General features: G+C 45.6%; 2 protein-coding genes across 5 annotated transcripts in view; both read left to right on the top strand.

Annotated features, from left to right (window-relative positions):
- Nucleotides 1–11,114, top strand: part of IGSF3 (immunoglobulin superfamily member 3) — a 93,688-nt gene extending 82,574 nt beyond the window's left edge. For all 4 annotated transcript variants that reach the window (XM_010367903.2, XM_010367902.2, XM_030935295.1 and 1 more), the window contains 3 exons: nucleotides 398–805; nucleotides 5,520–6,002; nucleotides 7,994–11,114. In XM_010367903.2, the coding sequence (XP_010366205.1) occupies nucleotides 398–805; nucleotides 5,520–6,002; nucleotides 7,994–8,244 (1,142 nt within the window). In that variant the 3' untranslated portion in view covers nucleotides 8,245–11,114. The remainder of the gene's footprint in view (nucleotides 1–397; nucleotides 806–5,519; nucleotides 6,003–7,993) is intronic.
- A 3,275-nt stretch (nucleotides 11,115–14,389) lies between these two features.
- CD58 (CD58 molecule) overlaps nucleotides 14,390–24,426 on the top strand; it is a 56,382-nt gene continuing 46,345 nt past the window's right edge. Inside the window, exon 1 of the mRNA XM_010367904.2 lies at nucleotides 14,390–14,580. Coding sequence (XP_010366206.1) covers nucleotides 14,511–14,580 — 70 coding nt within the window. The 5' untranslated portion in view covers nucleotides 14,390–14,510. The remainder of the gene's footprint in view (nucleotides 14,581–24,426) is intronic.

Raw genomic sequence — 24,426 nt, 5'->3', positions numbered from 1 at the left:
TTACTCTTGCTTTTCAGGGGTTTCTCACCATCCCCTTCCCTGGCCCTTCCCAGCCACCTGCCTCGGCCAGCCACATGCTTTGTGGTCCATTGTCATTTGGATGTGCAGTCTCTACAGCTTGCGCTCATCCTCCTGTGAGCATCAGAACTGATGAGGGCTATGACTTTGGGACAGCTGTTATTGTAACATTGAACTCCTTGAAACCCAGACATTCTAACACATGATCAAGGAACTCAGAATGTTCAGGGAGCCACATCTGAGAAACGTTCCTCTTAATGGAGTGTGTGCTGCCGTCCTTCTGTATTTGGAAGGCACCCATTCACCTACCCTGGGAAAGGGTGCATATGAATTGTTTGTTGTTCTCTTGTCACTGACATCTCTTTCCTTACTGTTCCAGACAGCCGCCTGAGGCTCAGCCAAGCCCAGGGGAACCTGTCGGTTCTGGAGACCCGGCAGGTGCAGCTGGAGTGTGTGGTTCTCAACCGTACCAGCATAACCTCCCAGCTCGTGGTGGAATGGTTCGTATGGAAGCCCAACCACCCTGAGCGGGAGACTGTGGCCCGCTTGAGCCGTGACGCCACCTTCCACTATGGAGAGCAGGCAGCCAAGAACAATCTGAAGGGGCGGCTGCATTTGGAGAGTCCTTCCCCCGGCGTGTACCGGCTCTTTATCCAGAACGTGGCTGTGCAGGACAGCGGCACTTACAGCTGCCATGTGGAGGAGTGGCTGCCCAGCCCCAGTGGCATGTGGTATAAGCGGGCAGAGGACACCGCTGGGCAGACAGCTCTGACAGTCATGCGACCAGGTGAGAGTCTATGTCCCCAAGCTTCCACTCCCTCTGGTGTTTCCCATTTAAGTAAACTATTTTATGCACTGGATAAAATTAGTTTATTAATAAATTATTTGCAGTTAAATATATGAGTGTCTACATGTGTATGCATTTATATTCAAAATTGCCTGAATTTTTTTTCTTGTGAATGGAAAATTGCACATCTGGCTTTGGCATAAGGTGATTTGATTTATTAATTAGAATAAAATCTGGCCATTCATTATTCCAGGTCATAGAATATTTCCTTTTTCCAGATTTGAACAAATGGTAGATATGACAAAAATCTTGAAACAATAACCATGTTGTTAAGAAAATTTGGCTTGTGGATTTTCAGTGGAAAATAATCGATTTACATGCTTTAAATAGAAAATAATGAATTGTGTGCAGCCTTCACTCTTTGACTTCCAATAATTTTTTTTTTTTGAAATGGGTCTCACTTTGTCGCCCAGACTGGAGTGCAGAGTGCAGTGATGCTATCTTGGCTCACTGCAACCTCCACCTCCCAGATTCAAGCGATTCTCCTGCCTCAGCCTCCCGAGTAGCTGGGACTACAGGCACATGCCTCCACACCCAGCTAATGTTTGTATTTTTAGTAGAGACGGGGTTTCACCATGTTGGCCAAGCTGGTCTTGATCTCCTGACCTCGTGATTGTCCCCCCACCTCCCCCAGCCTCAGCTTTTCAAAGTGCTGGGATTACAGCTGTGAGCTACCGCGCCTGGTCCCAATAATTTTATTAGTACTAATAACTATTCTGTGTGGCCTTTTGTTTTTCTTGTCTTTATTGCTGTTTCTAAATATCTAAATGCATATAATTACTAGATATAATTGTTGTTGTACATTTAAACACATAATTAAAGCTACGGTGTGTAGGATTCCCATGTCCTTTGCAACATCACAGCATCATCCATTCATGTTAGAATGAAAAGTCGATGGTTCCTGTAAGGACCTTGAGCAGAAGTGAATTTGTGACCCCATCAGTATCTTGTTTGTTTTCTGAGCATCCCAACATTCACATTTGTGGCCTGGGGCACTATTGGAAGTTTTCATCACGTCTTTATGTCTGAGTAGAGCAGCTCATTTTGTTGGTGGAACATTGGATCTCCAGGGTGGTGTCCCTTACATCATGGAACATGCTTCAGGAAAGTGCTGCAGCCTTGGTTACAGGAAATGGGCAGTATCTCACTCGCCTGTGTCTTGCCTAAGCTGCAGGGGAAATCACCTCCACTTTGAGTTAACTCCTATTTTTCCATGAGCTTTTATTTATATATATGTTTTGCTTTTTACCTTGCCTAGAAATGGCTGCATGTCTTTTCCCAAAGGTGAAATTGAGAGAATGGCAGCTGAGTGCCCCCGCTCAACTCCCACCCATTCTGCAAGTCACCACTGAGGCCCCCAGATGGAGTGGGAGGAGACAGATGTTTATTGAGTACAGCTACATCCCAGCCATAGTTAGGAGACTTATGTTCAGTCTTCACAATAACCCTGAGTGGTAAGGTTTACTCATGAGGAACCAAAGCTTGGAGCGAATCACCACCCAGCTAGCAGGTGAAGGCGGAGTGACCACCCAGGCTTCCCTCCTGCCACACTGTGTGCTTCCAACATGGACCTGAACCGTTAGCCTTGTGTCTGCCTCCTGTTCAACCCTGTGAGCAAGCCTGGATCAGCCTCTGCCTTCTGGTCCATTTGTCCATCTGTCCCTGATTGCATAGGTTGATTGTACTAATTACAAAACACCGGAAAACAGAAAAGTATAATTTTGAAAAGAAAAGTTAGCCATAATCTCACGGCCTACAGATATCTACTATTAATAATTTGGTGTATATTTTTTGATCTTTGCCTCATGTCTTCATATTTCCTCTGTCTGTAAACAAAGTCAGGATCTTACTGTTTTATGTGATCTTTTTTCCCGCTCAACTTTCTTTTATGAGCATTTTTCCATGTCTATGAAAGCATTTCATAGCCACCATTTTTACTGGTTTTGTAACACTCATTGTGCAGATGTACTTCAAAGATTTTTTTTGGAGGGATATGTTAAACACATGGAAGACTTGAAATAATGTAGCTCTAAAAGTATTGTTAGGAAAATAATCACCTTCGGCTGCTGAGGGTTGATATTCACTATAATCTGAAATACATGGAAGGAAGGGCTCCCACCCTCACTAAGATTGCAGATTAGTAGTTGTGTTGGGCTCACACAACTGGGGAAGGGAGAAAACCACAAGCATCACACACAGGCCAGGAATCGGCGGTCACAGTGAGAGCCAGGGGAGCTGTTAGCATCACACAGCAGTGGCAGAGGTCGGCATCTTTCTGTGGCTTATACTTGGAAAAGAAGAGAGTATTAAAGTCCAAACAGGGAAGAGGGTTGGCATATTCTAGAAGCGGGCAGATGCAGGGAACCAAATTGGTAGAGAAACACGTTAAGGGGAGAGAGATTGTGGGAAGGTGGAAATTAATTTCTTTCAAAAAACTTGTATTGAGTCATTTATGCAGGCAAGGCATTTGAAGGGGCCAAGGAAAATGTAACTGGTTAAAAGACAAGAAAGCAAAAGGAGAGTGAAGAGGGAGGAGGCATTTCTGAGGAGCTAAATGCCTGATGGTCTCCAGCCATCTTGCCCCTGGCCATGATAAGTTCCATTGCACATTGCCCAGGGCCACCTCCCTTGGCACCTTAGCCAGTCACCAGGAGCCTGAGGATACTATATTTAGACTCTGGAGGAGAAAAGCACGGGATGGGGGGGTGCGCGGGAGCTCCCCTTGGTCTGTAGTAGGGCTCTCCAGTGGCCTTGGAGTTAGAACTGAGGAGTTGAGTGAGTTTGAGTTACCTGTGAACTGACTGAATAAGTCCCCACCCGGACATTTTCTGTTCTCAAGCATGTTCTTGTCCCTGAGAGAGCTGGGCCTGCCACCTGTAGCTGGTTACTGAGCCCTCCTGTGCCAGCAGTGCACACTGGGGTTCCAGGTGGGTGCAGGAGGCGGGTGCAGAGGGGCTTGGCAGAGCCTCCACAAGAGCAATGGAAAGCCCAGCTTTGTGTTCACCTGTGAGCGACACTAAGCCTATTGGTTGAAAGCCCAGGACCATACTTGGAAAGTGCTCCTATTTGGTCTTCATCCAAGTAGGATCTGATTTGGTATCTCTACTTTGGTTTACATTACATTGGCATCTTTCATGAACATTTCATAAACAGAGCCAAAGGGAGGCCTTTTAGGAGTTAGGGAGTGAATTATTTGTTTAGAACATACCACAGTGAGCCAGAAAAAAAAAAAAAAGCAAAACAGATTCGAGTCTTTTGGCATCTGTGAGATGTGACTCACCTGCTTGGGGTCCCTCTCTGTGTACTCTGTGTCTCCTGCCTAAGTGGGGAGGACACTTTGCGTACATCCTCCTGAGACATCTGTACTCACAAGGAAGGGCCCTTTCAACCTTATCGTCTGTTATTTGGCTTTAATCCTTGGAGAGATATTGATCTCCTTGGGTTCACTGTGTTTTAGGCAATAAGCTACATGCACACAATTTAAATTTAAGTTACTGCATGGGTGTTTTAACTTCCCAGGGCTACCATAACAAATTAGTATAAACTTGATTGTTTAAAACAAAAGAAATGTATTCTCTTGCAGTTCTGCAGGCCAGAAGTCCAAAATCAGGATGTCATCATAGCTTTGCTCCCCGTGAAGACTCTAGGGAAGAATGCTTCCTGGCCTTTGCCAGTACCTTATAGCCACAGGCATTCCCTGGTTCACTCCTATTTGGGCCTCCATCATTATATGGCCACTTTCTCTCTGTGTCCCCTCCTGTGCTCATAAGAACAGTAGTTATCTTCGTCTGCTCAGCTACCATAACAAAATACTATAGACTGGGTAGCTTAAACAACAGAAATGTATTTTCTCACAGTCCTAGAGGCTGGAAGTCTGAGGTCAGGGCACCAGCATGGCTGGGTTCTAGTAAGAGCTCTTCTGACCTGCAGATGACGCCTTCTTGCTGTGTCCTTGAATAGTCTTTCCTCGGTGTGTGCACCTGGAGAGAGATCTTCTCTCTTCTTCTTATAAGTCACCAATCTTACTGGATTAGGGTCTCAGTCAGCCTTATGACCTCATTTAACTTAAATTACCTCCTGAACGTCCTACCTCCAAACGTAGTCACATCGTGGCTTAGGAAGTCAGCATATTAATTTGGAGGAGGACCAGTTCAGTTCATAGCACCAGCCACTGGATTTAGGGCCCACCCTAATCCAGTAAGACCTCCTCTTAGCTAAGTACATCTGCAAAGATGCTATTTCCAAATAATCACATTCTGAGGTTCCCGGTGGACATGCATTTTGGAGGGACACTATTTAGCCACTACAAGGGGTTACAGTGAAAGTAAACATCCCTTCCTCCCAGGATTCCTGCAGGGAACCACGTTACCAGCTTCTTATGAATTCTTCCTCAGATATTTTGTGCAGATATAAACAGATATGTATGTCAAAATAAAATATGTTTTCTGCATACAGTGACATGGACAGTAACATTGTTCTGTACTTTTTCGGATCAACTTCCACCTGTAGCACTGCCTATACCTTTTCAATAGGTGCATAGTATCCTACAGTATGGATGTTACTATCATGTGTTTAATGATGGACATTTAGTTTATTTTGAGCAAATAAATTTAAACAACCCCTTCTCTCTTCTTTGTCCCTTGTCCTTCCCCAGATGCTTCCCTGCAGGTGGACACGGTGGTCCCCAATGCCACAGTCTCTGAGAAGGCAGCTTTCCAGCTGGACTGTAGCATCGTGTCCCGCTCCAGCCAGGACTCCCGCTTCGCTGTGGCCTGGTATTCCCTGAGGACTAAAGCTGGGGGGAAAAGGAGCAGCCTTGGTCTGGAAGAACAGGAAGAGGAAAGGGGGGAGGAGGAGGAAGAGGAGGAGGACGACGACGACCCAACAGAGCGGATGGCCCTGCTGAGTGTGGGCCCAGATGCTGTCTTTGGCCCAGAGGGCAGTCCCTGGGAGGGCAGGCTTCGCTTCCAGAGGCTCTCCCCAGTGCTCTACCGGCTCACAGTGCTGCAGGCAAGCCCTCGAGATACGGGCAACTACTCCTGCCGCGTGGAGGAGTGGCTGCCCAGCCCTCAGAAGGAATGGTACCGGTTGACAGAAGAGGAGTCGGCCCCCATCGGCATCCATGTTCTAGATACAAGTGAGTTTCTCAAGTACAGAAGAAGGATGTCACTGTTGGTTCCAGTTGTGTCTGGAAGATAAATGTGAGCTTGATTATGGGTTAAGAAACAGGTTTTTTTTTTTTTTTTTTTTTGAGATGGAGTCTCACTCTGTTGCCCAGGCTGGAGTGCAGTGGTACAATCTCAGCTCACCGCAAGCTTTCACACCATTCTCCTGCCTCAGTCTCCTGAGCAGCTGGGACTACAGGTGCCTGCCACCACACCCAGCTAATTTTATTAACAGTTTTCTTAACTGTCATGGGCATTTGTTAGTAGGATTTGAGATATGGTAGGATTGGATATACTAATTCATATAATTGACCCTTGATTACCCATGCAAAAACAGGGATAGAAATTAAAGTGATAATATACCATATAATCTTTATAATAAACTTCTACCAGATTCAATTTTAGTAAGACTTCATTATACTAGTATATTGTTAGGTGTTACTTTGTTATTTTTTAGAATATTGGAACTAGTCTTTAGCGAATTAGCAAGTGTTTTAGACTCACAAGGGAAAGGGAAAAAAATGAAGGCTGACTACCTCACAGTCATTATTTCTTTTTTTCCAGTTTCTGGGTCATTGTTATTTTGGAGGGTGCCTTGGAGGTTGAGGTGGATCTTGTATGGTTGGGAGGACCAGCCTGGAAAGGCTGTGATACTAGAGGAGAGCTGAGAGGGGATTTGCAGCCGCCCAGAATGCAGTTTCCATGATTCTGAGGGACTTCCACTATGAACAGAGACTGGGGGAAGTAATGCTGGCCTGAATTATTTGTTGTAACAATGCATTCTTGGTTGGCTTGCCATCAAAACGTGGACTACATTAGACTAAAAATGGTGTTATAGTAAAGTTAGCCTAGAATGCAGAAAGAAAAAACATTGCTGGAATTTTCAACTTCTTTTTAGTCAAAACACTTTGCCACATAATCTTGATTGGAGTTTTTTAAGTTTGGGCCACCATTTTTTTGGCTTGATCACCCCGTGTTCACATTGTGTTAGACAGAACCATATGAAATTGGAGTTTTGCAGGTCAACAATGGTTGACTATCAGCAGTTTCATACACTTTGGAAATCGAATAAGAGGCAGATTAAATGTGCTTAATAATACTGATGAGCAGCAGCTATTCAGTGGACGGGAAAGCAGGCTGCATCATACATAGACCACCCTGTGATCCACTGAATAACCCACTGCCTCAAAGCGAAAACAAAGCAGTCTAGGCAACATTGTACCTGTTCATTGTGGATGTCCGTAATAATTAAGCTTCATCGAGCACAGAGGTCACCCAGCAGCCTTATTTTACAGAGAAAACAGGGACTCCCAGAGGCTAGGCTCCTGCCAAGGTCTAATGACTTATAGAGCAGCTCTCAACCTGTCTTGGGGCACCTGGTTTATTCTCTTCCATATCCAGCTGTAACTAATACTGTGTTCTTTGTGGCCACGGACACACTGTGGACGTTTTAAGTGGTCCATAATGACATTTAATTGATAACATTAATCAGGTAAGTGTCATTTCTGGTAAAACTGCTCTCAGAAGCTGGCAGGAAGGGATTGTGTCATAATCCCAGAGAAGGAAGTTTGTAGCAGAACTAAGTGCAAAGGGGCATGTAAAATCCAACCATGCAGGAGGCTCCGACTAAACCAGAGCGGCTTCTTCACCATCCTAGATGCAGTTGAGTTCACAATCAATAAATTATGTTTCATTATGTGGCTTTCCAAGCAGCAATAATGGCTCTCAATGGAAAACAGAAGCATTGCTTTGTTGGAACGTACAGCCGTAAATTAGGAGAGGTGTCGTGAGAAAAAGAATATAAGAGTCATTTTCCACCATTAGTGGTAGCAGGGGAAAGACAAGGTGGTTTGGGAGTGTCACCAAGGAGCTTCCATTGGGTCAGGCGAGGTCTTCAAAAGGAAATGTGAGCAGTCCAGGTTCTCAGCCCTCATTGTCTTGTCTCTCTCACAATCCTTTTCAGGTCCCACCCTCCAGTCCATCATCTGCTCCAATGATGCACTCTTCTACTTCGTCTTCTTCTACCCTTTCCCCATCTTTGGCATTCTTATCATCACCATCCTGCTGGTGCGTTTCAAGAGCCGGAACTCCAGCAAGAACTCCGATGGGAAGAATGGGGTGCCTCTGCTATGGATCAAAGAGCCACACCTCAACTACTCCCCCACTTGCCTGGAGCCCCCTGTTCTCAGTATCCACCCAGGGGCCATAGACTAAGCGGGTGATGCCCCAGCGGATGTCGGCCACGGAGGAGCTGAGGCTCTCCCTTGCTCTGTGATCGGACAGTTGACAGCACCCAAACTCTGGGGTGCGTGTGTGGAAAGTTGTCGGACTTGAAAAGTGTTCCAAGTTCCTAGTCAGTCACAGAGACAGACTGCCTCTCGGTGGCAGTCTTGGTTGGTTAGCTATTTGCGCGCAAATGTCGTGATCCTGCCGTTATAGATTTCTTGTTTCTGTTTTTAGTAATGTAGTGAGTAGCTCCAGGTGCCACATCTACTCACAGATTTATCTAGTATTCTCAGATAGATGTTACAGGGCTGCTTCTTCTTTGTAATGTACTCTTTTTAAATCCCTTTGGTTTACCCTTTTTGGATTCCTTAATGTGGACGAATTTCTCTTACATACAACTGACAGCAAAAGGAAGGACGAACTTTCTAGTAACAAGGAATCTCTTCCAAGACTTTTTGTTTTTGCACATTTGAAAATGCCACCCATGGATCAAAATATACCCAAACATTTTTTACGTTCTTAACAAGACTTAAGAATTGTGTGTAGTGTGGGCAAAATTTGTATGTTGTCTTTTCCCTCAGCTGGAGTTACTGGAACCACTTTGTAGTCAAGACGGAAGCACTGAATTTTGCTTCAGAGAACTGTGTATGTACAAGAGACGTCCTGCATAACCCCATTAGAAGTAGATGGTGCCTGGCCTGTCAGGGAGACAAAAAAGGTTTCATCCCATCCTTGCCAAAAAATAAGAAAACTGTCTTGGAGAATGGGTCAGAAGCCCCAAACGGCACACACTTTACAAATTAAAGTGGGCAGGGGCTGCTTTTAGCAGCCACTGACCTGCAGATTTGTCAAAGCCAGTGACTAGAGAAGGGAGAAAGGCTGGCTGTTGGCTTGCTCTGAGCTGCAAGGGTGGTCTCTAACTGATAACTGTGAGCAGGTGGGCCTTTGTCTTCAGGTGCTTTGCCAAACTCTTAAAGTGCCCAGTGAACTTGGAAGGGGGCCCCTGAGCTGAGCACAGGGCCGAAGCAGCCACGGCAGACACCTGACGGAGGGCACGGGGCTGACCGACACTAAGTTTGGTGGGACAGTGAGGGGTGGGAGGGGGGCTTCCAGGGCCTGGTGTTGGAGAGTGCAGAGAAATATCTACCTCCCTGGAGGTGTGAAGACTAGGTTTTTCTTCTTCCTTCCAATTAGATTTTCCTTAATGATAGTGATGTCTTCCTTACTCATTTTTCTCTCCCTGCCTCTCACTGCCATAAGAATATCAGCCTGGGGGCAGTCCAGACGCAGCCCTTTGTCATCCTTTCTGTTTGCCTAGTCTCAGCAGACTGTGATCACAAGGCATTGTCTGTGGGGTTTTTCCTTTCCCTTTCTTGATCTCTCCTGTGGTTCTAGGTTGTTTGGTTCATTGTTATCGTGGCTTTTTATTTTAACGCCCCTTGAGCCCCATGATGGTTGGTGTCACCCTGTTCTTTTACCCTGTTGTGCCAGATGCTTGTCCCTCTTGGGGCATCATCAGTTGCAAATATTTCCTTTTGCTCACTTTATGAAGATGTTCTTATACCGTTGCTTTCCCATATTTTTCTGGCCAAGCATGCCATCTCCCTTACTCTGGGAACTTGCATCCTGAGTCCCAAGAGGGGGTCACAATTTGGAAAAGGTCGTCAGGGATTCTGGAACTAAGTCTGATAAGAGATTCCAGTGAAGCCCTGTTCTGAGAACGAGCAGACTGCAGGGGAGGCCGTGGGATTCCCCAGGCCAGTGTCTGTGCTGATCCTTCAAGGATCTGTAGGTGTGCAGGTGGCCTGGGCTGCTCGGCAGATACTTTGCTGATTCCCAGCTGAGGGGAGCACGGCAGTGATTGCTCAGTCATTTTCTGACAGACACACAGACCTGCCTTTTCTCCCCCAAATATACCAGTACCCTCCTGTGAGACAGTGTGCAGGCACCACCACCTTAATCCTGCTGTTGCCTGACATGCTGATTCTCATTTATTATGCTGCATCAACACATTAGAGGTACAGGAGCGGCTCAGTCATGAAGAAAGAAGGTCTTTTGCTCCATTTCTTTATTTCAGGGATGTGGGCTTTCAGTGGGAATTTGCTGACTCCTACTTTACAGGCTGAGTCAATGAGGGAAGATGACTGGCGTTTCCCCTGTCTAAATGGGAGGATGCCAGAGGGCTGGCTGGGACTGGGATGTATAACTAAGATTTCAGTTTGAATCTGTTCACAGCGATAGCGAAGTAGGTGCTGCACGCAATTAAATGTGTAAAGCAATTGCAGGAAATTTGAAAGGAAAAGAAACCGAAGCCAGTATTTTAATAATTGCTTTTTCTGTGTATTTTGTATTGGGCTGGGGGATAGCATCAAAGGTTGAACTTTTCGAGCTTTCTATGAAAAACCCCAGGACCTTCTTTCTTTGGCCATTTCTGTGGAAATGCGATGTCAGATGGATGGTAATGGTGCCCTCCAGTGGCTGTGAGACCTCATTGCGCATTGTCTACTGGAGCTTTAGTCTTCTGAGACGGAGGAAAACTGCTGAATACTCTCGATTCATCTATGTCTACAATGTTGCATTTATGAAAAACTACACTGTGCTAGGCGCATTCTAGGACATGAATATGACAACACCCTCTTTCACCGGGTGTTTCTGTAGCAAGTTTTCATATTTTCAAACAATGGTTTCTCTGCGTTAATTATTGAAGAAAAAAAACGGTGGGGTAAGAAAACTACCCATGCATGATGTAGAGAGCTGTTGATTTGTTTCTGTTTTTTAAAGGAAAACTATTTGTAAGATGTTGCACTAAAACATTTTATATACACTTCAGAGACCTGTAGTAAATTATGTTGAAAATATGGCTGTTTACATTTACTGTGGTCTTCTATCATTCTTTCCCCCTTACTAACCAGCCCCCTTCCTCTGTGGGACTGTGCTGTCTGAGGCCTACAGTTCTGCCCTTGGCATTGGCCTGCTAGGCTCAAGGTCTGTGAATTGCAGTCTTTATTATTACACCCCATAACCTTTAAATGATAAAAACACCTCTTCCTCAAGACACTTCACTGCTATCTGCTGCAACATACCATAGTCAATAGACACCTCCACCCCGATGATCAAGACTATGCTACCGCTAGAGCTGTGCAACACACAACACACTTAGCCCCTGAAAGGCAGGTTCAGAATGTAGATCTTACAACCTGTCGAGTTTTTGTTGGGGGTTGGGGGGTAGAAACTGGGTGAGAAGGAGAGCAGGAACACAGGATGGCCATCTCTAGGGCCTCTGCAGCAAGTCCACACCATCCTTTTCCAACTATGAAGTGCTGCCCTGGCCATGAAATGCAGCAGGGATTTCCCAGAATGATGGTAAGAGCAGGAGCTGTGCCTTCTAGTTAAATGAGACTGCACAGCGCACTGGTCTCTGTTTCCTCTTCCAGTGTTGGGAGGGGTTTACACCTGCAAATTGAGAAGAATGTTAGAATGATTAAAGCCATAGCAGTGATACGTGATTAGCCAGAACCCATCTGTAATTCTTCAAAATTCACAGAACATGCAAAAAGGAACTAGATAGTAAGAAGCAGAGGGAGACACTTCTTTTTTTCTTCTTCTTTTTCTAAGTCCAAGACTTTCAAAAGCTTTCGTGTGTGCTTTCCTCTGCTCCCCAGAACCATCAGCTGCATCCTTATCAACTCCTTGCAGCTGCTGGCTTGGCCAGGAGTTGAAAATGTGACTGCCTCTCCCTTGGGTACCCATAATGGTTCCATGTTAAGTCTTATGTATAATTTTTCCTAATTTTTTTCAAATGTTCTTTTTCTCCAGGGAATGTTTTAAAAAGGGAAATAGAGTATTATGGAATAAGATTACCTTTCTATGCCCTTTGTGCAAATCCACCCAGTATTTATATAAATGAAGTGAACATACATTCCCCCATGAGGCATGCAATGAAAATGACAATTTGCATTTATGCAGGATTGGGGCAGTGTTTTGCTCACTACATTCTGGGATTCCTAAGCTTTGTGGGAGTGGTTCCAAGGGTTTGGCAGAAACGAGAGTCAAGACACCAGAGAGTGACATGCTAGGAAGAACAGCCCCGGCCTCTTAAGCAGCCCTCCTTTCTTACTTTCTCATCCATGATTACCTACAGTGACAAGAAGATAAAACTGGACCTTGGAATACTGGTCACAGCGTGAAAGATACATCCACCCCTCCTTTTGATAGCAGGTTCTCAGTATGTAAAGGGAACCTTTTTGGCTGCCTGCCTAACGCATTGCAGGTCCAGCATTCCTGAGCTGCTTTTGATTCATAAAATTAACCAGGCATTTGAGTGCTTCTAAAAGTGCTTGATGGACAGCATTTCTCTCAATGAAAGAGCAGGCACCGCTCCTTGGTCAAAGGAGAGTCCAACCAAGGAAGCCTAATGAGTTATTCCTCATCCAATACCTGGAGACCATGACCTGGGGGCGAGGGGCTTCCCCAGCCCCATGTGACTGGGCTGTTCTTTCCTCAGCCCTGCTCTTAAGAGGGTTAACAGCTCTTATTGGCAGTTCAAAAGTCCCATGATCATATCCCGCTCCTGTATGAAGGGGTAAGAATAGAGGCATTGGACATGGCCTCAGCTGGACTCCAAGTTCTGCCCTTTCCTGTGTGCCCTTAGTAACTTACCTTCTCCAGGCTTCAGTTTCCTCATTTGCAAAAACAACAGCAGGAAGATTAAGTGAATCCAAGTAGTGCACTTCACACGGGGCCTGCTCAATAGATGTTTGCTGTCGTATCACTTCCCAGCTCAAAAACTTTCTGTGACTCCCCAGTGTCTGAAGGTCTGACCCCAATCCTGCCTTTCTAAGTTGGCCTGAGTTCCTACCAGCCCAGGGCAGAGAACACTTGATGTCCTCACATTTTATGTTACACACTGCACCTGCCTTGTGTTCCCAGTATCTACAGATGGTAGGGAGTATCTCGAGTTAGCAGGTTTGTGGTAGAGGGCATTGGTCCCAGAAGTTTCACTGATAGAGATAACCTTTTAAGATTTAATGGCCAACTTAAGAAATAATTCATGTCTCTTTGCAATATGGTTCAAGTGTCTCCAGTGACTTTGAGTCCCCACCTGGGGATAATAGAGGTGAAGCAGCAAGCAAGCACATTCCCACTCAGTTTCACAGCCTGCACTATGTGTTGGTGGTTATTTGGGCAGCAGGGAGTCCTGTTCATGGAAATGAATTCCTGCTCACATCATAACTAAGAGTTCTGTGAACTCCTTCGGCTGGGCAGGGGCAACTGTGGTGCTTCTGTCTGCAAGAAAGGGGACAGACAGGGAGGCTGATGTGAGGAGTTGGTTCTGGGAATAGAGTCATTTGTTCTGGGATATAGGGATGTGAGGGGAGGGCCAGCTCAATCCAGACTGATGAAGGAGGGAGAGTGATGAGTGTCTGCCGCAGCTTGAGCTGGATGGATGTGGGGAGGCTGGTCAGTGAGGGAGATGTGGATCTGACAGCAGCCTGAGGGAAAGTCCACGGTTGAGATGGGGGAAGAGAGAGAGGAATCTGAGAAGGGAGAAACCAAAGGCTGGAAATCCCAGCTCCGGGGATACCGGAGTGTGGGGACGGGGGAGGCCTGCCCTAGGTAACCCTACGCCTACTAACAGTTGTCCAAAATGCTCCCTTTCCTTGATATGTTTGAGGAAAAGTGGTTCACAAAGTGGTTCAAAGAGGCCGTCTGATGCGGGATCCCACAGCGCTGAAGGGATGAGGGGCCCCAGGTGCTCCCGCCCGTCCCCCTGCCTCCTCCGGTGGCTCTCCGGGAGCGACAGCCCCGTCCAGCCACCGAGCGGCCTTCAGCACGCTCCAAACGCTAAGGGGAAGCGCGGGAGGTGCGGGAGGAAGGCAGAGAAACCTGGTTTTTAAAACGCAAGTCACTTTCAAGGAAATAATTTCTTACCTAAAAATAGCGTATGGAATGGCGGTGGAATGCCGGGAGGGACCGAGCTGGGGGACTGGACGGCGCCCCGGGGACACAGGAAGGAGACGCGCAGAGCCGACCCCAGGAACGCGCCTGGGGAGTGGAAGCGGGAACACGAATGCGGCGCCGCCGAAGGTGGGGGAGGAAGGGCCGGGGAGGGTGGGGGAGGAAGGGCCGGGGCGGGCCGCGGGCTGCCAGTCCCGGGCGGGGCGGAGCCCTACTTCTGGCCGCCCGCGTAGGCGGTGCTTGAACTTAGGGCTGCTTGTGGCTGGGTACTTGCGCAGAGGCCGGCCCGACGAGTCATGGTTGCTGGGAGCTACGCGGGGCGAGCCCTGGGGGTCCTCGGCGTGGTCTGCCTGCTGCGCTGCTTCGGTGAGTGAAGCCTGCTCCAGGGGCCCCGCGCCGGCCGGCGGGTACTGGGCAGCGCCCAGGCTGGGTGGAGGCGCCGGGCTCGAGGCGGGTGCAGATCAGGGACCGGGTTGGGACGGGTCGCTGTGGGCCGGGAACAAAGCCGTGGGAGCCTTTTCAGGAAGAGAAAGTTGTTATTTCATCGCCAGTGTCCCTCATGGAGTCAGCAAGGAACTGTGGCCTTAGGGAAGGACGGGCTCCGGTCCGCTCGCCTCTCCTGCGGGGCCCGCGCGCCCCCACTCCCGCCCTCCCCCTCCCGAGCTCCAGTGACCAAGTTCCTTCCCGGGCCTCCCCATAACGTCGCTGAGCGCTTCCGCGGACTGCAAAACTTCTTCCCAGCCGTGAACGCGCCCGGGACGGGGTGCGGGCGCGGATGCCACCTTCTTGAGGGCGACGCCCGCTGCCCTCCGCGCGCGGTGCAGTCCCCGCCCACGCCGCGTCCGGCGTATCAGCAGAGAGGACTTTTCAGTAGCCCCACAGCGAGGAGCGGGGAAGCAACTAGGAAGCCCAGTCAGCCTCGGCCTCACGTTGAGATTCTTAAGTGGTGCGACTCCTGCTCCTTTTTCCTCCCCTCAAATCCTAAAAACTAGTGTCAGAGCTGGTTCCATCCTCTCCGTGTGTTGTCAGCCAAGTCGTAACAACAACCACAAGAAATAGGTCCCTTTCTCCCCATTTTTGTCTCCCCATCCTCCTTCACCCTCCACACACTGGCCCCAGTCAGGCATAGCCAAACCCCTGGAGTACAGCAGTAACCTCCCAGGGAGTTCACCTGTACTTGAGGGGTTCTCATGACTGGCTCCTGCACCCCACTGCCAGCCTTCCGGGCCGTCCATCCATTTGCTCAGCGTCCACTGCCTGCCCGGGAGGTGTGTGCGTGCATCTATGGAAGACAGCCAAAGGGAAGGGGTTGAGATAGACTCATAAGTACCTGCACGATCAGGTAAAGAAGTCAGTGTCAGGCCTGGGCTGGGCGTGGTGGCTCACACCTGCCATCCTAGCACTTTGGGAAGCTGAGGCGGGTGGATCACTTGAGGCCAGGAATTGGAGACCAGCAGGGCCAACACGGTGAAAGATCGGCTCTACAAAAAAATACACAAATCAGCTGAGCGTGGTGGCGATAACCTATAGTCCCAGCTACTTGGAAGGCTGAGGTGGGAGAATCACCTGAGTCCTGGAGGATGCAGTGAGCTGTGATTGTGCCACTGAACTCCAGCCTGGGTGACAGAATATAACCCTGTCTCAAAAAAAAAGGTGCTCTGTGGGAGTACAGAGGGAAGAAGAAGGCAGTCTCTTGTGAAATCAAGTGTCTTTTTTGAAGCAGTCTTCATGGGAGAGAGGATATTTGAGCCCAGCCTTCAAGGACTGGTGATGGGTGGACGTGTGATAATGTGGGAAAAGATTGCTGAGTGTCCCCTCAGGGAGTCTGGATTCTCTTCTCTGAGCTGAGAGAGCTGCTCTTGGGCCTTACAGAATCAGGACCATGAGCCTGGGAAGAAGAATCTGTTAGCAACAAAGAGGAAGGCTGCAGTCAGGAGAAATTGGAGGCAGGGAGGCCACGAGGCCAGGGTGGACTACTATCACAGGGCCCAGATAGCTCTGGGGAGTTCATGTGCGGGTGGCTGGGGAAAGGAAGAAGAGATACACACAGGGATTAATTGAATGGATAGGGTAACTTTCCTCCAGGCAAGCTGGTCCCTCATTCCCTGGCAACTTGGGTCACTGCTGCCTGTACCTGTGTTCTTCCTTCCACTGCAAACCCAGTTTGCCCAAGCTCCACCTCCAACAGAAGATTATTTGAACTGTCCCTTCCTGGTGGTCTCTCTCACCTAATTCATGTATTCATTCAGAAGTCATTTGATTCAGCAAGCATGTATTTATAAACTGTTCTACATGGGCCTTAAACTAAAGACAAGACTGAAGGGGTATATCCCCTTTTGGGGACCCAAGCCTGCCTCGCTAGGGAAGCTGCAAATGCAGTGATTAACAGCATCAGCTGTAGGGTCAGATGCCTAGCTTTGGATCCTGGCCCCACTCCTCACCTGAGTCATGAACTTGTGTGAGTTCCCTAACTTCTGTTCACTTCAGTACCTTCACTTTTGAAGAGAGCACCACTCACATGAGGAAAAGGATAATAATAAACCCACTTCATAGAATTACTGGCAACATCAGTCATTCAATAAATATTTACTGAGTATCAATTGTGTGTTAAGCACTGCATAATAGACGGGGGATACAGTAGGGTACGCACAGTTCCCTGCCTTTTTGAAGTTCACCTTATAGTGAGGGAGAGAGACAGTAAGTAAATGAGTAAAAACATGGATGCTGGATGGTGATAAAAGTAAACATTTACTAGTATAGAGATGAGTAAAGCAAAGAAAGGGGGGATAGTAGTCGTTAATATTTCAATTTAGGTTTTTTTTTTAAATTTTGGAACAATTAAAATCTTTAGGACAGTTGCAAAATTAGTACAGTGAATATTTGCATACTTCCTCCTTGAATCACCAGTTAACTGTCACAGTAGTTTTTTTTTTTGTACACACACATCTATTATTTTTGTCAAACCATTTGAGAGTTTCAGACCTCATGACACCTCACCTGTAATTCTTCAGCATATGTCTCGTAAGAACAATAGCATTCTCCAACAAGTCACAGAATCATCATGGTCTGGAAATGTGGCATTGATACAATACTGTTTCCTGGTAGAGAACCCAGAAGCCAGTCTTGCACCACATACTTCATTTGGTAATCATGCCTTTTGAACCCCCTTTAACCTAAAACTGTTGCTTTTTTTTTTTTTTTTTTTGGTACTTTATGACATCATCATTTTTGAAGTGTCTGGGCTGGTTGCTTTACCAAATGTCCCTTGGATGTGGATTTCCTGCTTGTTTCCTCATGATCAGATTCTGGTTGTAACTCTTTGTAGCAGGAATACTACATAGTTATGTTGGGTTCTTCTTAGTGTGTCACATCGGGAAGCAGATGTGGTCTGTTTGTCACATTATTGGAGATGTTAACTTTGACTATTTGGTTGAAGTAAAGTTTACCAGATTTCTCCATTGTAGAGGCACCATTTTATCTTTGTAAGTAATAAGTAATGTGTTAAGTGATGTTTTGAGGTTGAGTGAATATCCTGTTCTCCAGCCACTGTTCATTCAGTGGTTTTAGTATCCTATGGTGATTCTTCTCAGAATCCATTATCACTAAAATATTTTATTTAATTTTTTGAGACAGGGTCTCACTCTGTCACCCAGGCTGGAGTACAGGGATGCTATGACAGCTAACTCCAGCCTCAGCCTCTGAGGCTCAAACAATTCTCCCACCTCAGACTTCTGAGTAGCCAGGACTACAGGTACATGCCACCATGCTTGGCTAATTTTTTCTTATTTTTTGTAGAAACAGGGTTTCCCTATGTTGCCCAGACTGGTCTTAAACTCCTGGGCTCAAGTGATCCTCCCTCCTTGGCCTACCAAAGTGCTGAGATTACAGGCGGGAGCCACCACATCCAGCCACTAAAATATTTTCAAATGGTAATTTTCTTTCCTCCCTCCCTTTCTTCCTCCCTCTCTCCCTCCCTTCCATCCTTCCTCCTTTCCATCCTTCCTCCCTCCCCTTCCCGTCCCTTCTTTCCTTCTTTGTTTGATTTTCTTTTCTCTATTCTTTTGAGACACAGTCTCACTCTGTTGCCCAGGCTAGAGTACAGTGACACAATTATGGCTCACTGCAGCCTTGATCTCCCAGATTCAAGCGATCCTCCCACCTCAGTTTCCAAGTAGCTGGAACTACAGGGACATATCTTCATGTCCAGCTAATTTTTTTGTATTTTTTATAGAGATGGGGTTTCACCATGTTGCCCAGGCTGGTCTCGAACTCCTGGGCTCAAGCAGTCCTCCCGAGCCAGTTTCCCAAAGTGTCAGTATTATAGGCATGAGCCACCCAGCAATTTTCTATTCTGTTTTTCTATGTATGTTTATTGGTTTACATTATTCATAAGGAATAGCTTTTGCACACACATCCTCTCTTTTTTTTCTTTTATTTTAGAAGGTTGTATGGACTCATGGATTCTTTTTTAAATATGACATTCCTGTCATCCATTTTGATGCTCAGCAACCCCACATTTGACAAGCAGGAACCCCTTTAAGCTTCAGAGTCCTTTTGCTATGTTCCTGTTTGATTTTAAACACTTCTTAACTTTCTGGCACAGAAAGATGTTCTGGACTCATTTTGTAGTGTTCCTGCCTCAGCCTTCAAATCATTAGGTTCCCTGGGGTTCTTTTAGTGAGAGATGGTATTTAGAAATCAAGTTCTGGGTGCTAGGTGTGCCCACAGGTACTGGCGTCATTGCTTCTCAGCCTTGTCAGTTTTCAAAGTTAAGAAATGAAGTTTTTACAAAGTCAGGAGTTCACCCTGATACCTTTAACACTAATAATCTTACTGCTCAGTTCTTCTCCCTCTTCTGCTTTTCCATGTTTGCATCTCTTTACTCCCACAGTGAGAACTCTGTTCTTAGTAGCATCAGTATATTTTCCTAATCTACGTTAAACCCCAAATCATTTTACAGTTGTTATACCAATCTACTACCAACTACAAACTTACTAAATACAGTTAAAGATTTCTTTACAGTTCCTTTTATTTTTCATTACAGATTGTCTCCAGCTTAGCAATGGTTTGACTTAAGATTTTTCAACTCTACAATGAATTTTTCAAGATATAACTCCATAATAAGGAAAATCTGTATATCCCAGTGAAGATGTATGCAATACCATATTCAAAAGTTACTTCAATTCTGGCCAGGTGCAATGACTCATGACTGTAATCCCAGCACTTTGGGAGGTTGAGGTGGGCGGATCATGAGGTCAGGAGATTGAGACCATACTGGCTAATGCAGTGAAACCCTGTCTCTACTAAAAATAAAAAAATTAGCTGGGCGTGGTGGCACACGCCTGTAATTCCAGCTACCTAGGAGGGTGAGGCAGGAGAATGGCCTGAACCGGGAGGCAGAGACTGCAGTGAGCTGAGATCACCACACTGCACTCCAGCCTGGGTGACAGAGTGAGACTCCATCTCAAAAAAAAAAAAAAAAAAAAGTTATTTGGATCCTTTTTTTTTTTCTAACTACCCTTCTTAAGGTAACACTCTATGTATTTTTTTGTATCTCATTTTTTCACTTAACCATACATCTGGAAAATCATTCCCTATCACTTGATAGAGATCATCCTCATTCTTTTTCACAACTGTACAGTCTCCCCCATAGGGTGGCTATATGGTATTTAATTCAGCTACCCTCTGCTGGTTAGTATTACATAGTTTAGTTAGGGAGGGTCTCTTTAATAGGGTGACAGTTGATCATACACTTAAGGAAGTGAGAGATAGGCCACAAGGCTTTCTGGGGAGTGATATTCCAGGTATACTACTCAGGACCCTGAGATAGGCTTCACATGTTTAAGAAACTTCAAGGATACCATTGTGGCACAGAGTGGTAGAAAATGAAGTTGTAAAAGTAGTCGGGTGGATCCTGTAGATAAAGTTTTTAGGGCCTATTAAAGATTTTGACCTTTTTGCTTTCAGTGACTGGAAAGTTTTGAAGGATTTTGAACAGGGGTGAAATTATGATGACTTGGGTGTTTAAAAGAATTATTCTGGCTGCTGGATGAATAGTCTGTAGAGGAGAGAAAAGGAAGAGCAGGGAGGTTGGTTAGGCTGCAGGGGCAATGCAGGAAAGGAATCACTGGGGGTAAGAGATATCTGGATGTGCTTTGAAGGTGGAGCTGGCAGGATTTGGTGTGGGCTTGCATTAGTGGAATGGCATGTGGATAGGGCCTGGGTAGTGCTGGGCAAGTAGCAAGAGTTCGGAAGTATGAACTGGGCTGAACGTGGTGGCGCATGCCTGTAATCCTAGCACTGAGAGGCTGAGGCAGGCAGATCTCTTGAGCCCAGGAGTTCGAGACCATCCTGAGCAACATGTTGAAACTCCATGATATGGTTTGGCTCTATGTTACCACCCAAATCTCACCTTGAATTGTAATAATCCCCATGTGTCAAGGGCAGGGCCAGGTGGAGATAATTGAATCATGAGGGCAGTTCCCCCATATTGTTCTCAGATAGTGAATAAGTCTCACAATATTTGATGGTTTTATAAATGGGGGTTCCCATGCACAAGCTGTCTCTTGCCTACTGCCATGTAAGATGTGCCTTGCTTCTCCTTTGCCTTCTGCCGTGATTGTGGGGCCTCCATGGCCATGTGGAACTGTGAGTTCACTGAACCTCTTTCCTTTATAAATTACCCAGTCTTGGGTATGTCTTTATTAGCAGCATGAGAATGGACTAATACAGTAAATTGGTACTGGGTAGTGGGGCACTGCTGCAAAGATACCTGAAAATGTGGAAGCAACTTTGGAACTGGATAACAGGCAGGGATTGGAAGAGTTTGGGGGACTTGGAAGAAGACAGGAAGATGTAGGAAAGTTTGGAACTTCCTAGAGACTTGTTGAATGGCTTTGACCAAATGCTGCTCATTCTAGATGGAGATGAGGAACTTGTTGGGAACTGGAATAAAGGTGACTCTTACTATGTTTTAGCAAAGAGACTGGCAGCATTTGGCTGTGCCCTAAAGATATGTGGAACTTTGAACTTGAGAGAAACGATTTAGGGCATCTAGTGGAAGAAATTTCTAAGTAGCAAAGCATTCAAGAGGTGACTTGGTTGCTCTTAAAAGCATTCAGCTTTATGTGTTCACAAAGATGTGGTTTGGAATTGGAACTTATGTTTAAAAGGGAAACAGGGCATAAAAGTTCAGAAAATTTGCAGCCTGATGATGCAATAGAAAAGAAAAACCCATTTTCTGAGTAGAAATTCAAGCTGGCTACAGAAATTTGCATAAGTAATGAGGAGCCAAATGTTAATCACCAAGACAATGGGGAAAATGTCTCCAGGGAATAACAGAAACCTTCATGGCAGCCCCTCCTATCACAGGCCCAGAGGCCTGGGAGGGAAAAATAGTTTCATGGGCTGGACCCAGGGCCCCCCTGCTCTATGCAGCCTCCAAACATGGTGCCCTGCATTCCAACTGTTTTAGCTCCAGCCATGGCTAAAAGGGGCCAACATACCACTCAGGCTGTTGCTTCAGAGGGTGCAAGCCTCAAGCCTTGGTGGCTTACACATGGTGTTGGGCCTGTGGATGCACAGAAGTCAAGAATTGGGGTTTGAGAACCTCTGCCTAGATTTCAGAGGATGTAGGGAAATGCCTGGATGTCCAGGCAGAAGTTTGCTGCAGGAGTGGGGCCCTCATGGAGAAGGTCCACTAGGGCAGTGTGGAAGGGAAATGTGGAGTTGGAACCCCAACACAGAGTCCCCACTGGGGCACCACCTAATGGAGCTGTGAGAAGAGGGCCATCATCCACCAGACCCCAGAATGGTAGATCCACTGAGAGCTTGCACTGTGCACTTGGAAAAGCCACATACACTAAATGCCAGCCCATGAAAGCAGCCAAGAGGATAGCTGTACCCTGCAAAGCCACAGAGGCAGAGTTGCCCAGGGTTGTGGGAGCCCACCTCTTGCATCACTTGGATGAGAAGGCACGGAGTCAAAGGAGATCATTTTGGAACTTTAAGGTTTAATGACTGCCCTATTGGATTTAGGACTTGCATGGGGCCTGTAGCCTTTTTGTTTTGGACAATTTCTCCCATTTGGAATGGATATATTTACTCAGCACCTATACCCCATTGTATCTAGGAAGTAATTAACTTGCTTTTGATTTTACAGGCTCATAGGTGGAAGGAACTTGCCTTATCTCAGATGAGACTTTGGATTTAGACTTTTGGATTAATGCTGGAATATGTTAAGATTTTGAGGGACTGTTGGAAGGGCATTATTATGTTTTGAAATGTGAGGACATGAGATTTGGGAGGGGCCGGGGTGGAATGATACGGTTTGGCTGTGTCCCCACCCAAAGCTCACCTTGAATTGTAATAATCCCCATGTGTCAAGGGCAGGGCCAGGTAGAGATAATTGAATCAAGAGGGCAGTTTCCTCCATACTGTTCTTGTGATAGTGAACAAGTCTCACAATATCTGATGGTTTTTATAAAGGGGAGTTCCCCTACACACACTTTCTCTTGCCTGCCATATTTAAGACATGACTTTGCTTCTCCTTTGCCTTCTGCCATGATTGTGAGGCCTTCCTAGCCATGTGGAACTGTGAGTCCATTGAGCCTCTTTCCTTGATAAATTACCCAGTCTCAGGTATGTCATTATTAGCAGTATGAGAATGGACTAAGACGCCCCATCTCTACAAAAAGTTAGCCTGGTGTGGTGGTGCATGTCTGTAGTCCTAGCTACTCGGGAGGCTAAGGAGAGCCTGGCAATTGCTTGAGTCTGGGAATTTGAGGCTGCAGTGAGCCATGATGACACCACTGCACTCCAGCCTGGGTAACAGAGCAAAAAAAATAAAAAATAAAAAAGGTAGGAATTATTTTATTATTAACAGAGTCTGCCTTATTCTGCTGTTGTTGACATTTTACAGATCCTTTATTGCCAACTATCTGCATAACTAGATTTTAAGTTCCTTGTAAGCAGGAGTGAAGTCATGTATTAGTTTTTTAAAATTTTCCTTACATTGATCTGTGTTTTTTTTTTTTTTTAATAGTACAGATTGTTAAATCTGGACATTAGATGACAATGTATTTGTCAAGCATTTCTCCATTTGTAATTATCTCACATTATTATGTGAGACTTGTTCATGTGCTTTGCTGGAATTGAGATTTAGACAGTCTGTGTTTTTTTATTTAGCAACGATAATCCAAGTTAAAATAGTGTTGTGTGTTCCTATAGGAAAACTAGGTCCAGTGTTGTAACAGAGTGTAAATAATAATAGCCACTAGGAGGTAAGCACCTGCTGTGTGCCAGGAGCTATGCTTCAGATTTGAGATGTTTTTATTTAATTGTCACATTAATTTTATTACATAGGGAACTTTTAATAGGAGAACAAAGCTTAGGTAGGCTCAGTAATGTGTCCAAGTTCACACAGCAAATAAGTGGCAGAGTGAACTTGAAGTTTGATTCTGTCTGAATCAAAACCTATTCCCCTATATGCTCTGTTGTATCCCTAGCCTGAGATCCACTAAGCAACTTTTTGAAGATTTCTTATATGCGACATGTGTATACATTGTCCAATGAAATTTTGCTAAACATGTGAAATTATATAGGTCAGCACAATTACCAGTCATGCAAAATTGCATTTAATATCATAATTTGTAATGGTGAGGGGTGCTTCTTTGGGACATAGAATTTGCAATGGGAATTTATTGACATATTTATTATTAACATATTATATTTACACTCTCTAGGTACCCACATTTCACTCCTAGACACTTTTGCATAATCCCAATAACATGATAACATCTATAAAAATTAACACGAATCCTGTAATATCACCTTTTACCCGTATTCAGATTTCCCCAATTGTCACAAGAATGTCTTTTGTTAAAAAACCCAGATCTAATCAAGTTTCACTCATTGTATTTATTGCTATGTTTTTGGTTTAATTTTGATGGGCATCTTTCAGAAGTTTTAAAATAGTCTTAGAACCTCTTTTAAGAACCAGATTTGAATAATTTATTTTATTGACCTCCATGTTACTCTAACATTTCTTTAGTAAATACAGGCTTTGAGGGTAGGCATTGGTTTCTCTGTTTAAAAGTAGAAACTTTGTCTGCGTAAATCAGCCCTTATATGTGTAAGTTTTCTGCCTTTTGGTTTCTTTTCATGGTGTTTCTGCACAAGTGCCTAAGCTTTTTTGAAGCTTTACTTGAGGGG

Source organism: Rhinopithecus roxellana, chromosome 8 (genome assembly GCF_007565055.1).
Source record: "Rhinopithecus roxellana isolate Shanxi Qingling chromosome 8, ASM756505v1, whole genome shotgun sequence".
In the NCBI taxonomy this organism is placed as follows: Eukaryota; Metazoa; Chordata; class Mammalia; order Primates; family Cercopithecidae; genus Rhinopithecus; species Rhinopithecus roxellana.
The sequence above is the reverse complement of the archived record's forward strand: the minus strand, read 5'-3'. Positions and strand labels throughout refer to the sequence as shown.